This window comes from Rhinoderma darwinii, chromosome 11, assembly GCF_050947455.1.
Source record: "Rhinoderma darwinii isolate aRhiDar2 chromosome 11, aRhiDar2.hap1, whole genome shotgun sequence".
Taxonomy (NCBI): domain Eukaryota; kingdom Metazoa; phylum Chordata; class Amphibia; order Anura; family Rhinodermatidae; genus Rhinoderma; species Rhinoderma darwinii.
The window spans coordinates 30,209,599-30,224,886 of NC_134697.1; the positions used below are offsets into that span (position 1 = coordinate 30,209,599).

Sequence of the window (15,288 nt, forward strand, 5' to 3'; positions counted from 1 at the left end):
TTTCTGCAGAATTTGCCACTCACTTTTCCAACATTTCCACACCTATAAACTAAGATAAAATTATCATGGTGCCACACACTGTGCCCCTAAATATAATAGCACCATACACTGCACCCGTGAATAAAATATTACCAAACACTGTGCCCCCGAATATAATAATACCATACACTGTACCCCTGAATATAATTTGGTCAAACACTGTAAAGCAATGCACCACATACACAGTGCCCCTGTACATAGTGCCACAGACAGCCCCCTGTAGACAGCGTCACACACAGCCCTTGTAGATATCACACATCCCCCATAGAGAGCATCACACACAGCCCCCTATAAATAGTTCCACACAGCCCCCTGTAGAGAGCACCACACTCAACCCCCTATAGATACTACCACACAGCCCTCCTGTAGAGCGCCACACACATACCCCTGTGGATAGCGCCACACAAAGCCCCCTGTAGAAAGCGCCACACAGCTCTCCCTCTCTTGTAAATAGTGCCACACAGCCCCCCTTGAATATAGTGCCACACAGCCCCCCATTGAATATAGTGCCACACAGCCCCCACACAGTACTGAGGACTCAGATACAAGTGAATCTGGCTATTGCTAACACTGGGGCCCCCTCCGATGCTAGCGACGCCACCGGGCATGAGGGGGCCCGTGCGGTTCGGGCGGCCATGGCCCCCTGTGAGCCTTGGGCCCCAGGCATCCACCTGAACCACCCTAATGAGGATCCGCCACTACTCCGTGTGTATGTTTATTCTATCCACAATATGCTAGTGTCCTATATTCTCTGACAGCATGCATGACCAATGAGGTTTTCATACTGCACAATGTTTCTCCTCGGAGGAATTTTGCCAAGATTTGTGAGTTGTTATTTTCTCCATTTGAACCCTTTGAGTAAAACATTATTTTTTCTTTTTTTTTTTAGAACATGACAGATCATGAACTGAACAAGTTCAACATACTTTACCAACCGTGAGTACATTTTTCTGATTACAAAATATTATGATAGTCACTTCTACATATCATTGTACAAAGAAAAACAAAAAAAGTGCATCACATCGGAAAACATTACTAAATATACTATGAGACCTTTCAAACATGTGCAGTTAAAAAAAAAAAAATGTGGTCACCTGGTGGTAGTACTATAGTTACATACCTCCCAACATTACCGACACAGTTAAGCCCCACCCCTGATCCATACAGGCACACCCACAAACCATCCCATAACACACCCATTTCGGATTATATTTGCATAAGCCTTGCCGCTTTAAGACTGTTTCACGGGACAATGGCAGGAATAGCGGGATGGTTGGGAGGCATGCAAGTGGGAACAAATCTGGAGTTGCATTAATTTGCAACAAAAGCAAGAATCAGTTGAGGGAGAAAACAAATAAATGAGGCCGCAACTGGCTAGCTGTGCGCTGGTACATGTGTGAATGCTCCTGCCTGTCACCTACCACAGCTCACATAGCACTTGCACACTCATGAGTAGGCTCACCTGCAACATGCTTCAGGACCCACAGAGTCAGGCTCAACGCTAGTGCTAGTCTATCCAAAGCAGCTCTACGCTTCACTCTCAGCAGCTCACTCCACAGTCGGGTTCCTCCACTATTCCCAACCAACACTGCACAACATTGGCGGGTACAGCAGCTGTGTTATAAAATAAGCGCCATCCCCAGCGTCAGGACGAAGTGTAATCAGACTGCGACATCCTGGCGCTGTTATGGCAAAGAAGGTGTCTGGGCCAAATATCTCAGCCTCAATTTAGACGAACAAACGAGCCAACCATCTTCTGCTGCACCTGCAAATGTAATGTTACAGTGCAATGGACAATAGCAGTACAACACAAAAACAACAGGCTGGACAGGCAACTCCTTCTGTGAAACATGGCTAAGGGATGAAACGGCCCTTAAAGTCACATTGCGTAAATAAACATACGTGATACCGGTATATATACAAATATACAATACAGGTGTCCCGTCCCCCCCGTCCCGTCCCCCGTCCCCCCCCCCCCCCCCGCTCTCACAGAGTTCTGTTCTGCCCCATCTTCTATTTCTGTGTATGGGGATGATCATGACACCACTCTGTGCAGGCCTAATTCATAATCTGCAGGAACTAGGGCAGGGAACGCTTTAAGAACTCAGGGTTGCAGCACTCCAGATAAGGCCACTTTCACACAAGCGTAATATGGGTGTTTTTATATAACACCCGGACATCTAATAGTTCATTGGAATCGAAATTCTAACACCATAGGCTTCTATGGTGCTTTAACTCTAATTCTCATGAGCAGCGGGAGGTTTGGTTTTTATGTCCATAAACCTATATTACGCTCGTATGAAAGCGGCCTAAGGAGGATTTCAGAGTTTTGGAGACTGATATATAATTTACTGGTTTTGCAGCAAATTCAAATTTAAAGAAAAGTGTTACTGAGACAAGATGTCTTTGGCGAAGGTCTGTACTTTTTGATTCCACCGATCGCTAGTGTAAAGTGGCCATGGCCCTCCTCCATCCAAGTCTGTCATCTGAATTTCCTAATTACTTCTATAGGATTGCATGCACATTAGTAGTACAGCCCCATTGCATTGAACAAAAGATTTCAACACGGCCCCTTTATTTTACAATCTCCACGGATTATATCTTCTGACATGTCTCAGTGAAATAAAAATGAACCTTCCCTTTAAACTTTTGATGCTATTTTATTAGAGTAAGCCGGAAAGGTTTAATATTATCTAGTGTCACGAAGCCTGTGGAAGTATCTGTCATGGGGCCAGCAAAGAGCAGTGTGAACCCACCTTATCACCAAGGAACTTGACTTGTGGCTAAACCAGCGAGCGGAGTCTAAGGGAACCCCTGGTCTTTACCCTTTAACCCCAGTACAGGGATCTTGACTTCGCTGCAGGGGAACCCCAGGTCGCTACCTCCAGAGAAGTCTCCTTTGGTGACAGCCAACATAACAGGTATAGAGACAGATAGCATCGTCTGGTATAGCGAAAGGTCTGGGCCGCAAGATACAAAACGAGTCACGTATCTGATGGTCAGGGCAGGCTGCAATAGTTTGTCACGAGTAACGGTAGGCACGGATGTTCAATCAAAACATCAGATACATCAAAACACAGAAAATCCAATATATAGGGAAGGCAGATAATGTAATAACACAGGGAACACTAGAGAACTATGAATTTTGGCGTTTGCTGGCCTTGTAAGAAAGAAAGAGCCTACTTGCACGCACCAGCGCCCAGACGTCAAGCCACAAGTAGAGCGACCGTAGCGTGGCAAGCCGCCCCGAGCAGAGGAACAGCACTGGCCCGGAAGCTGCAGAGAGCTGGTAAGTAAACATCCGTGGACCGGCGGCGACGACATCTGGGGCCTGAACACTACTTGCTACATTTGCTAAATTTTTTCTAGTTTAACATATGATTACCCTTTAAATCACATTTTAACAGTTGAAATCTTTTATGAATTCAAAAGTTTGCTATGGGGCCCAGCACTTTCTAGTTACGCCCTAGGTTCCGGATGCCATGTATGCCATGTCTCGCCACTGGGAGTGTCTGGAAAGTGATTTAAAGGGATTTTCCCTTGAAGGACATTTATGACATATCAACAGGATATGTCATAAATGTCAGATAGATGTGGGTCCCACCTCAGGGACCCGCACCTATCTCTAGAACAGGGCCCCCTAATCCCCATTCTAGTTTTTTGTGCTCATGCTGACTTCCAGTCACTTCCTGATTACATGGTCGGGAGTTACGGAAATAGCGTAACTCGCTGAGCTACGCTGCTTCCAAAACTCACATAGTTGTGAATGGCAGTTACAGAAGCAACATGGCATGCGAGCTACGCTGTTTCCATAACTACTATTCAGTTCTATGGGAGTTATGGAAGCTGGGAAGCTGAAAAAAAATAATTTGTGGGGTGAAATGGGCAAAAAACAGCAATTACGCCATTTTTTGGGTGGTTTTGTTTTTACAGCATCCATCCGGCAGTAAAAACTACATATTCACCTTATTCTACAGGTTGATACGATTACGGCGATACCAAATTTATATGTTTTGTTTTATGTTTTACCACTTTTAAAAAAATAAAACTATTTGCTAAATTAAAAAAAACTTTTGTGTCGCCGTATTCTAAGAGCCATAACTTTTCATTTTCCCCTCAATTTAGCGATGTGAGGGCTTAAATTTTGCGGGACAAGCTGTTTTTTTTACCAATACCATTTTTGTGTATATGCGACTTTTTGATCACTTTTTATTTCATTTTTTTGGAGCGCTTGGGTGACAAAAAAACAGCAATTTGTGTGTTTTATATATTTATCTTTTTACAGCATTCACCGAGTGGGTTAAACAACGCTATATTGTGATAGTTCAGACTTTTACGAACGCGGCAATACCAATTATGTTAACTTTTATTTTTTCTAACATTGACTTCAAGCAGCGATCGTTGGATCGCTTGATGATGTACTGCAATACTAATGTATTGCAGTATATTGTGATTCTGAGGGTATGTTCACACGCCTATTTACGGACGTAATTCGGGCATTTTTGCCCCGAATTACGTCCGAAAATAGCGCCTCAATAGCGCTGACAAACATCTGCCCATTGAAAGCAATGGGCAGACGTTTGTCTGTTCACACGAGGCGTAATTTACGCGCCGCTGTCAAAAGACGGCGCGTAAATAGACGCCCGCGTCAAAGAAGTGACATGTCACTTCTTTGGCCGTAATTAGAGCCGTTATTCATTGACTCCAATGAATAGCAGCGCTAATTACGCCCGTAATTGACGCGGCGTTCAAGCGCCTGCACATGCCGTTACGGCTGAAATTACGGGGATGTTTTCAGGCTGAAACATCCCCGTAATTTCAGCCGTTATGGACGCCCTCGTGTGAACATACCCTGACAGTCTCCTTTGAAGCTCTGCCAGAGGCAGAGCTTCAAAGGAGTACAAAGATGGCAGACCTGGGGGCCTTTGTTAGGCCCCCAGGCTACCATAGCAACCGTTGTTACCGGCCGATCGCGTCGCAGGGGGGGATGGCGTGTTTGAGGGGGCGCCCCCCTGCTTCTAACACTTTAACTGCCACGGTCGCGATTGACCGCGGCATTTATGGTGTTAAACGGGCAGAATCAAAGTGAACTTTGATTCCGCCCGTTGCAGTGAGGTGTCAGTTGTAACAGCCGTCACCCGCTGTGTATGAAGCGAGTTCAGCCCGTGAGCTCGCTCCATACTTCCCCTTAACCCTTATCACGTACAGTTACGTGATTTTGCGTTAAGGTGTTAAGGAACTGTGTAGTGGCGGCCCCTAGTTGGTGGAGGTCTCTGGCCTTTTACCTTTCCTACAATCTGGCCCTGGACTAGAGTATAGCATAATTCCTGTCAAACATGAAGACTATGGCATCATATGCATTACTACATGAAACAAAGTTCCTACATCCAACGTGTTATGCCAGTTCTCTTATTTTTCTATACAAAGTATGTTTGCTAGTACTAAGTATCTAAAGGAACCGAACATCAATAGCAACTAGAATAATAATGAAATCACTATAAAAATTGTGAAGCCTTTGTGAAAGTATTTTCTACCGCATTGATGTAAAAACCTATATTTAAGAGCGCAGTGACATTTTAACTGTTACCTGTAGTGTACGACCTGCAGGTGCAGATCACTCAAAGTCCTGCTTCAAACTTTTTTCTGTACCTGATTTTTAAAACTTCAGTAACATTATCAAAGAGGCATCAAAAACATGTCACAAGTTGGTCCTAAAGAAGAATGACTCATCAAAACAATGTGTATAGAGAGCTGCACGACAGAACAAAACCAGAAATAGGACAGTGTTTAAAAAGTACGCAGATATTACAAAGGACATGATACAATTCAATGACATGAAGGTTCACGTATGAAGTGAAGGAGTGACTTACACCCCAGGTCAGCTTCCAGGAGTTAGGGCACTTTTTGACTCCACTTTATTTATTTTTAAAAAAAAAATTTTTTTTGTTAACATTGATCTGATAAAAGTATTTGCATTAGAAGATGTTATGTGAAGTGTACAATGCTTATGTTATAGGACAGAAATATCCGATTAATTTTATAATTGAACCAGGGTGTCCTGCTCATTACACCATTGGTAAGGCTATAGTTGCAAGAAAAGGTAAGTGAACCCATTGAAATTACCCGGATTTCTGCATTAATTACTAATAAAATGTGGTGTGATTGTTATCTAAGTCACAATTATAGACAAGCACAATCTAACTAAACTAATAACTCACAAACTGATGCACCGTTCATGTCTTTTTATTGAACACATTGAGTAAACATTCACAGTGCAGGGAGAAAAAGTAAGTGAACCCTTTGAATGGAATAACCTGTAGATCTCCCTTCAGCAGCGATCACCTCCACCAAACGTTTCCTGACACTGCAAATAAGATTTGCCCAATGTTGAGAAGGAATTTTGGACCATTCCTTCCTGAAAATGTGTTTCAGTTAATCAATATTTCTGCAATGTCTTGCGTGCACAGCCCTCCTCAGGCCACAGCATCTCAATAGGGTTGAGGTCAGACCCTGACTTGGCCATTCCAAAACAAACATCATCTTCTGTTTCAACCATTCTTTAGTTGATTTACTTGTGCGCTTTGGGTCATTGTCTTGTTTCATCACCCAACGTCTCTGGAGCTTGAGGTCATGGACTGCTGCCCTTGCTTTCACCTGGAAAATGTTTTGATACCTTCGAATTCATTGTTCCCTCACTGATTGCAAGGTGCATAGGCCCTGAGTCAGCAAAGTAGCCCCAAACCATGATGCTGCCTACACAATGCTTCACAGTTAGGTGGAAGTTTTGGTGTTGGTCTGCAGTGTTCTTTTTCCTCCAAACATAGCGCTGTGTATTTGTGCTAAAACGTTCCATATTTGTCTAATCTGTCCAAAGAACATTTTTCGAGAAGCATTGCGGAACATCCAGGTGGTCCAAGGCAACGTAAAGACGGACCGCAATATTATTTTGGACAGCAGTTGCTTCCATCATGGTGTAGTTCCATGAACATCATTTTTGTTCAGTGTTTTTTTTAATAGTGAACACGTGAACAGAGGTTTTTACAGGTTGTAGGTCTTTTACTGTTATCCCTGGGTTCTTTCTCACCTCTTTCAGATTTTCCCATTGTGTTCATGAAGTGATCTTAACTGGATGCCCACTCCTAGGGAGAGTAGTGACATTTTCTCCATTTGTATGCAATTTCTGTTGCCGTAGATCGATGTACACCTAGGTCTTTAGCAGTGCCTTTGTAGCCTTTCACACTAATCAATGTTTCTTGAGTAGAACAGATTTGTTGGTAACCAGGCTTTATGTGCCTTTATTGGGCAAAGCACCTATGATACCCACACTTCCATTCTTTTGGCAATTAACACTTGACGAAGCCAATAACGCACAGATTCACAATTTTTTTTTTCACCTTGCTCTGGGGATGTTTACACAATGTGTTTAGTAAAAGATATGAACAGTACAAATATTTGTGAGTTATTCATTTAGTTACATTGTGTTTGTCTATAATTGTGACTTAGATAACAATCAGACCACAGTTTATTAGTAATCAATGCAGAAATCCAGCTAATTCCACGTACTATTTATTGCAACTGTGTGATCACATAGTAAAGATTTGCAGAAGGCAAATTCGCCCTGGATTTTCAGGATAATCCGTGGCAGAAACTCACAGCTGAAACTTGGATTTCCACCGCAGATTTGCATGGGGACTTTTTAACACAGAATCAGAGTAATTAAGGAGCATTCTGCGTATTGTAAAATCTGTGGCCAAGTCATTATTCCACACAGATTTTTTCCGGAGTATGCGAATGGTGCCTAAAATACCCAATTCACATGCATTGCCAGTGGAATTGCTGTGGATTCCTTCTGGATTTAGAAGCGTAAACATGGCCTTAGAAGCAAGTAGGGGGAACTTTTCAAGTTTGGACACCAGTCTTCTGGTGTAGAAAAGTCGCGAACAATTGCGACTTTTATGCTGTTTCTGCCGCTCATGACACTTTTCTAAAAAGTGAGCAAAGCTTAGTGGAAGGGTTGGGGACACCCGTGGCCCTGAACAATTTACTATAATTTACGCCAGAAACTGGGGAGGCATGTGGCTTAATAAATTTGTCGCATCATACTCCTGCGGACTTTACTGCAGACATCCCCTTTCAAATGGAGCAGCTGGTTTTACTAGGTGAAGCTTTGGCTAGCCAGACATTTCCCCAGCATGGCCGTCCATGTAATTCGGCTCTCTATTCTTACTTATATACCCTAAGGGCATGGCGAGATGTGGCGTATTTCTGCAGACACTGTCCGCATCAATGCCGCACATAATCTGCAATCATTGCAGATTCTGTTGCGGCTTTGCCTAAAATGTGCAGTAAATTGATGCGCATTAGCCATTGCGTATTCAGGTGAAGAGTACTTCCTGCTGTCTTTTAAAAAGAATGTGTCGCCAGAAAAAAAAATATTTTAGTTAAACAGTTAGTATATACATGATTACACATTGTTCTAATTTTTTTTAATATTTTCACAAGTCAGGAAATATTATAAATTAGATTCTAATTGATAAAATTTCCATGTGCTGGTCACAAGAGGGAGCAATTCCCAAAATTGCAGCATTGGCATGTGGTAAAGCAACCTCATTGCTTTATGCTGCAAAATTGGAGAAGACACACTCGCTCCAGTGTGCTCAAACAATCCCCCCTCCTTTATCCTGGCTAGTGCCAGGAGAAAGGAGGGGTTGAATGTTCAAACCTCCTACACTGTGTGCTGCCATTTTTTGAGGATAGGCCATTAATATTAGATCGGTGGGGGTCTAACTCTCGACATCACCGCTGATCAACTGTTTGAAGGGGCTGCAGCGATTTTACGAGTGCTGCCGCTTCTACTCGTTCATACTATGCCGTTACATTTATAGCGGCTGTGCAAGGTATTGCAGAACTGTCACATTCAAGTGAATGGGACAATGGTGCAATACCCCTTTTTTGTGTATGGGTAGCTATAGAGATAGCTTGAATTTCAACACTGTTTGCTAAGCACAGAGGATTTTCTTTTATGGCACAAGCTGAAATCTGTTGAAAAGACTAACAGACAATTGAAGAGAAACACATTTATGACTAGAATTAGCTTTACTTCATTTAATCATTAACACACCGAAATGAGGAAATACAAAGCAAAACTTGACTGTTTCTAGTTACAAATTGATCAGAAAGGTCAGGCACATAGCCATGTATTTGTAACAGTGAAGAGGATCATTGTGCACCGAGGCCGACAACGGTGAGACATAAACGCAACTTTCAGCTGATGAATGATAAAAGGACTATAAAGATGAGTCAAGCGAAAGAAAAGGCTCCAAGGTATGTCTCTTATAGTCTTGCACATCTGTGATTTTCTTAATGATAATGTACTGTATTTGTCAAATCAAACTTTTCTAATGTTGACAGAGTACATCACTATTACATTAGCAGCCAGCCTCCGGATGCGTAAAAAACGCAACAAAAATAACTCATGTAAATATACCCTAAAAATGTGACGTCTTGGTCAGACAGCTCCTCTAAAGATTGTAATCTAATCTCTTCTGTGAAACATATTAATGGTCTAAACAGGTAGAAACACATTGGAAACTGCGGCCCTTGAGACCCTCAGCAAACATACATAGATGTGACAGCTATAGTCACAGTCATAATTAATGGGGTCGATTACTTATGGTGGGGTTACTTGTGATCATCAGGGAGCTGTGGTCTTCCATTCAAACCATAAAATAAGATGGAAATTTATAGAATTTCTATAGGAATGTTGATCCAGTCTGATCGCCACATGGGGTTGGGAAGGAATTTATTACCTTTTAGATTGGGTCATGCCTTATAAGGTTTCTTTGCCTTCCTCTGTATCAATAGGGGACCCTAAATTCTAAGATTTACCCTCCCCGTTCCTTTCATCTATGTTCTCTCTTCTCTCTTGGTTAAACTTGATGGACATATGTCTTTTTCAACCATACTAACTATATAAGATATGATTCCATTAAGCAAAGTCCAGCCAGCAGTAGCAACTCAGTAGAGTGAAGGACGATGAGTAAAGGGGTACACCAATTCCCGTTTATTTTGTATTCTGCAATAATGTATAACTCACCAAAAGCTAAAATTTTAGGTCTGGGGTGGATTGAGCTAATTTTAGTCATATCCATTGGCAGTAATTATTCAGGTGCAACCTGTTCCCGATAGTAGATTGACCTGATTACCAGTGGGTTAATACAGAAAAGACCAATTTGAAATCCCTGTTTGATATGCAATTGCACTCTTATTTTACATTGATTTTATTTATCTGAGAACTATTATGTTGTCATCCTGCCATCAAACAGCTTTTGCTCCTAAAAGCAAGCGGAAGGGTAGAAATACATTTACGGAATTAAACATAAATGATTTCTCCTGCAAGCTGTAATTTTAGCCAATTACTCTGCCCCTTCATCTTCGCCTGCGATGTAGATGAGGTCATTGGATTAAACTCGCAGCCATCATTTCATTTAACAGTTTTTTTGTTAAAGGGGCTTCATGTGGTCTCTGGTCATGTTCTAGTTTGAACAGCTGAGCGGATATGTCTCTGTTATCAACAAATAATAGAAAATCTGTGACCGCAATTAAATGTATAACCAATGAATTTCTACCTGTAGATAAAGAACGCAATGCACCTCTCAGTAATCCATCAACAATATGGCTAACCATGTATGGAGGATTATTGAAAGATCCGGGACTGCGTTGTGGCTTCCCTTATGAATGGAAGTCATGATGCATATATGAACAGAAATGTATTGCTATACAAAGTTCCTCACTTTCTGTCTTAAAAAGGTGTGATGAATGCTAAAGAACAATCTAACATAATCCCCTCTCTCCACACACACATAGATATTTTTGGGGAAGAATTGTATTAGAACGTAAATTGTCTTATAAAAAAAAATTACACTATAGCTTTAAAGTGAATGTCCATCTTTGAACACCATTTCATTTTTAGGTATAAATTCTGTGCATATTTATGGAAGTCGGAGCTCTATTTTTCTAATATAGAATTGCAGCTCCAGTATATAGTCAAAGAGTGAAATAATAAAATTCTGTCTGGCTGCAGTCACCACTAGGAGGACCTTAGGAGTTTACTGCATACAGACTTATCATTGATTTCTATAGGAAAAGTATGCAGTATGCTCCTAAGCTCCACCTAGAGGTGGACTTAGGCAGACAGAATTCTCCCATTTATCTCTAGGTCTGTGTGACTTTCTATTAGCATCTTCACAATAATTTCTATATGTCATACTTCAAACATTTCAACAATCACAAAAGACAAATCTATCTCATTTCAGCAGCATTGTACTTTGCTTATTTTGTCCATTTTTACTTGATACAAAAAAAGTCATAAATAAAGAGTCATCAGTTCTCAATCTCAGCTACACTTGCATTGTCATACAAACTAAATTAACCCATTCCATTTTGAAAAACGATTTAAGAAAGAACTCCAGAATCACCCTTAGGGTAAATTCACACATGGCAGATCTGTTGCAGAAATGTCTGTGACTGCCCATTCTTTAATCCATGCAAATGAGGTAGAAACAATCACATTCAATATATGGAATTAATTTTTAGTTGCAGAAATTTCTGCAACAAGTCTACTGCGTGTGAAGTGGTTCTATTTCCTCAGTATATGTGGCAGCTACTTGATAATCTTCCTCTTCGAATTATTAGTTTATTTGCCTGTAGTTTATTGGATTATTATTACTGTAATAGAAATCATCTATCCAATCACTACTTTTTGGGCACCTATACACAATAGCCAATACGTACGAGCACAGCCGCAGTGAAAACCAGAAGGAAAAGACAGAGACAGAAAGGGAACAACAACCAAAGCCTCTAACAGAAACAGGAGAGTGACTAGGGGCAAATGATGCCAGAGTGACAGCCCTTTAACCCCTTCCCGACAGTCAGAGGGGGGAAGTATGGAGCGGGCTCAGAAGCTGGACCGGATCCACGCACAGCAGGTGTCCAATGTATATTTTAACTGACACCCTTTTCTAACAGACGGAATCAGAGATTACTCCAATCCAGGCCACGACCATGGCATCTAAACCAATAGATAGCGAGGGGTCCTCTCTGTCACCCCATTAGCCCCTCTCTACGAGTTTGCGGGTGTGCCGATGGGTTGTCATGGGTAGTAAAAAAGAAAATAAACTACATAAAACGATATAAATTTGTTATCGCCGTAATCGTACTGACCTGCAGAATAAAGTTAGCTTATCATTTTTACCACACAGTAAACGCCATGAAATCAAAACTCAAAAAAACTATGTTGGAATTGCAGGTTTTTTTCTTATTCCATCCAGATCCCTTAACTCCTAAAGGGGGTTTCACGCTGGGCGATTATCGGGCAGACAAGCGTTCATGTAACTCTCGTTGCTGATAATTACCCTGTGTAAAAAGGGCAGCGATCAGCAGATGAACGAGCAAACGCTGGATCATCTGCTGATCGTATCGTTTTAAAAAAGTTAAATATTATCATTGTCGGCAGCAACATGTGTAAACAGGGAGACACGCTGCCGACATGATAATAATGTATGGGGACGAGCGATTGGATTACCGACCGCTCTTCCCCATCCATAGCACCGTGTGACAGGAGCAAACGAGCGCCGATCAACGATGTCTCGTTGATCGGCCCTCGCTGCACCGGCCGAGTGTCGGCCGGTGTAAAAGGCCCTTAGTCATCACCCCTATAACCTCCGTTTTATGGCCCTGGCTTATCTTAATTATGTATCACCTCATGTACTAATTGTCTTTGTGTAACATCTCAAATGTTGTGCTTTGTTGTGTCATTCATTTGTAAATCTGCCTGAAGAAGGAGCCTGTGTGCTCTGAAAGCTTCATATATCATTTTTATGGTTAGCCAATAAAGGTATCATACCTACAATACTTTTGTCTTTTTTGACACAAAAGTATTTAACATTGCATATTGTTTGTGGCTAACACAGTACTACACTATTTTTTATCCCACAAAAAAAATTGGGCGTTTTTCAGTACAGTATATGGTACATTAAATGGTGCCATTAAAAATACAACTAGTCCGGCAAAAAACAAGCCCTCATACAACTATATCGATGGAAAAATAAAACCGTTAAGGAATGCCATTTTTACCATTTACATGTATAATACATTTACTGTACACAAAAAGTTGAGCACCAAAAAATAAAAAAACTGCGTGAACTGGGCCCTATATTTAAAAGGGGTTTCTGACTCAAGCACGCCAATCAGCTGTATGAAGTGGCCACATCTACTTCATGTTTACCCAGGGACAGTGCGCTATAAATACGGTGCTGTGCCACAGACCCTTCATTCTGCTGACCAGAGTCATACCCCATCCAAATAGATATTGATGACCTAACCCATCAGCATTACATTCCAGGAAAACCCCTTTTTAAAATGAACTAATTCCGGCTTAGTGACTTCGCCCATAAATCACTTACTGTAAATGTTACTTCCTTATGCTCTGAAAAGATTAAAGAAATGTTTCCCATGCAGATGACATCTCTCAAATTTTTGTTACTCATACAAACAATTTTTAATACTTTAGGTCCATGTTCATCTTTATACACCATTTTACAATTAACATATGGATATAATCTACATTAAAAGAATTGATAACTTTGTAAATAGATTGCATTATTCATTTTGTATTATCTCTGTTGCAGCCTGTGTCATATTCCAGAGCTGAATTTACAATTTTGTAGGCTTCGGAGCTGAAATCTCCTAGCATTCCTTGCTGCCTCATTGTTTATACAGAGCCTGTTCTAGTAATCTGCATCAGACACTATACAGTAATCTTGTGTAGGAAAAGCAAACTTTCACACTGCTTCAGAGCTCAGCTACGCTGTTAGGGGTGCGCATGTTGACTAATTCCAATAACAGCCAAGAGGTTTTTGAATGCAGCTCTGGGCTATAAGGCGTTTATTCTGCTCGCGGTAAAAAAAAACGCCTCCACCTCCTATTGAAATCAATGGGAGTCAATTTACCTAGATACCTAATGCAATGTCTTTAAGTAACTCTTCCTTCTATAAAAATGATTTCTTGTAACAAATTATACAATTTTAAGCAGTGAAGACACCCCTGTCCATATACCCTATTAAGGCATATGGACCGTCATAGGGGAACCACTGCCTATGAGTCAGAATGACAGCTGCTGCAGGAGAAATGTCTAGCTGGCCGCACATTCCCCCTCCCCCATAATAAGCTGCTAGACGGGAGCCGACTGGCGACAATAAGTGCTCCAATCTGAAAAGGTTGTCACAGATAACCCCATTAACTATTAACTTGTTTCTCCCCAAACTATATTGGAATCTACCTTATGAAATGGTTTATAGCATATCGTATCAAGACAAAAGATGGTTCTGTGAGTTCTACAATCAGAATACAACAAGCAGATTTCCTACTGTCTGGATCAAGAGTATATGGAAAAATGTGCCAAATTTTGTCACAATTTGACACAATTTTGATGTTTGCTCCTCATTAGACATTTTTTAAAAGTGTCCTGAAAAGGAGGGAAGGCTTAGCAGGAAAGGGGCATGGCTTAAAAAGTGGCAACATGTGCCAAAAATGCGCCAAACGGCCACAAAATTCTACTAATAAATTAGACAAATTAGAGGTGATATTTGGAAGCGAAAAGTGTCTAACAGGTGCACCAAAATAATCTTATGCATGCACCACTGTTATAAATATATGACTGCCTGGTCTAAGTTTTTCGCTGTATATCTATTAGGCAGAATTAGGGTCCCAATGGTGGGACCATTAGCAATCAAGAGCTTATCTTCTATCCTGTGGACATGTCAAAGTTGTTGTATAAACCTCAAATATCACCATGAAATATTAATCATAATAATAAGCACGTTAAAAGTTATACAGATATAATATAACAGCCATAAAGAGAAATTCACTCTCCAATTCCTCACTATCCCCTCGCTGCCACTGGTTCCCCCGCCATATCAATTTTTACAACATGTCTCCGTGATGGTGTGTTTTCCAATCGGATGACAAATAATGTGAAGCGTGTAAACAAATAGGTTAGGAGATCTAACCTGTAGCGGTGAGAAACGATGAAGAATATTAGGGTCAAGTATATTGGGAATTATTTTAGCATTTTGAGCAGAGTGAAATGTTTTTGTTTTTTTTAATCCCTGTTAAACCCCTCACATCTATTTATCAGTCCCAAAATGTGAGTTTGCAAGCTCACCCACCTGTAGCATTGTCTGATCAAAA

At 41.1% G+C, this 15,288-nt stretch overlaps 1 protein-coding gene across 4 annotated transcripts in view; it reads left to right on the forward strand.

The window, feature by feature from the left end:
- The window catches only part of BLNK (B cell linker), a 192,444-nt gene that overhangs the window by 80,861 nt on the left and 96,295 nt on the right, over nucleotides 1-15,288 (forward strand). For 2 of the 4 annotated variants that reach the window (XM_075842395.1, XM_075842396.1), the window contains exon 3: nucleotides 929-975. In XM_075842395.1, coding sequence (XP_075698510.1) covers nucleotides 929-975 — 47 coding nt within the window. Of the gene's footprint in view, nucleotides 1-928; nucleotides 976-9,214; nucleotides 9,364-15,288 lie in introns of those variants that run through there. The other 2 variants (XM_075842397.1, XM_075842399.1) reach the window with 1 other exon arrangement.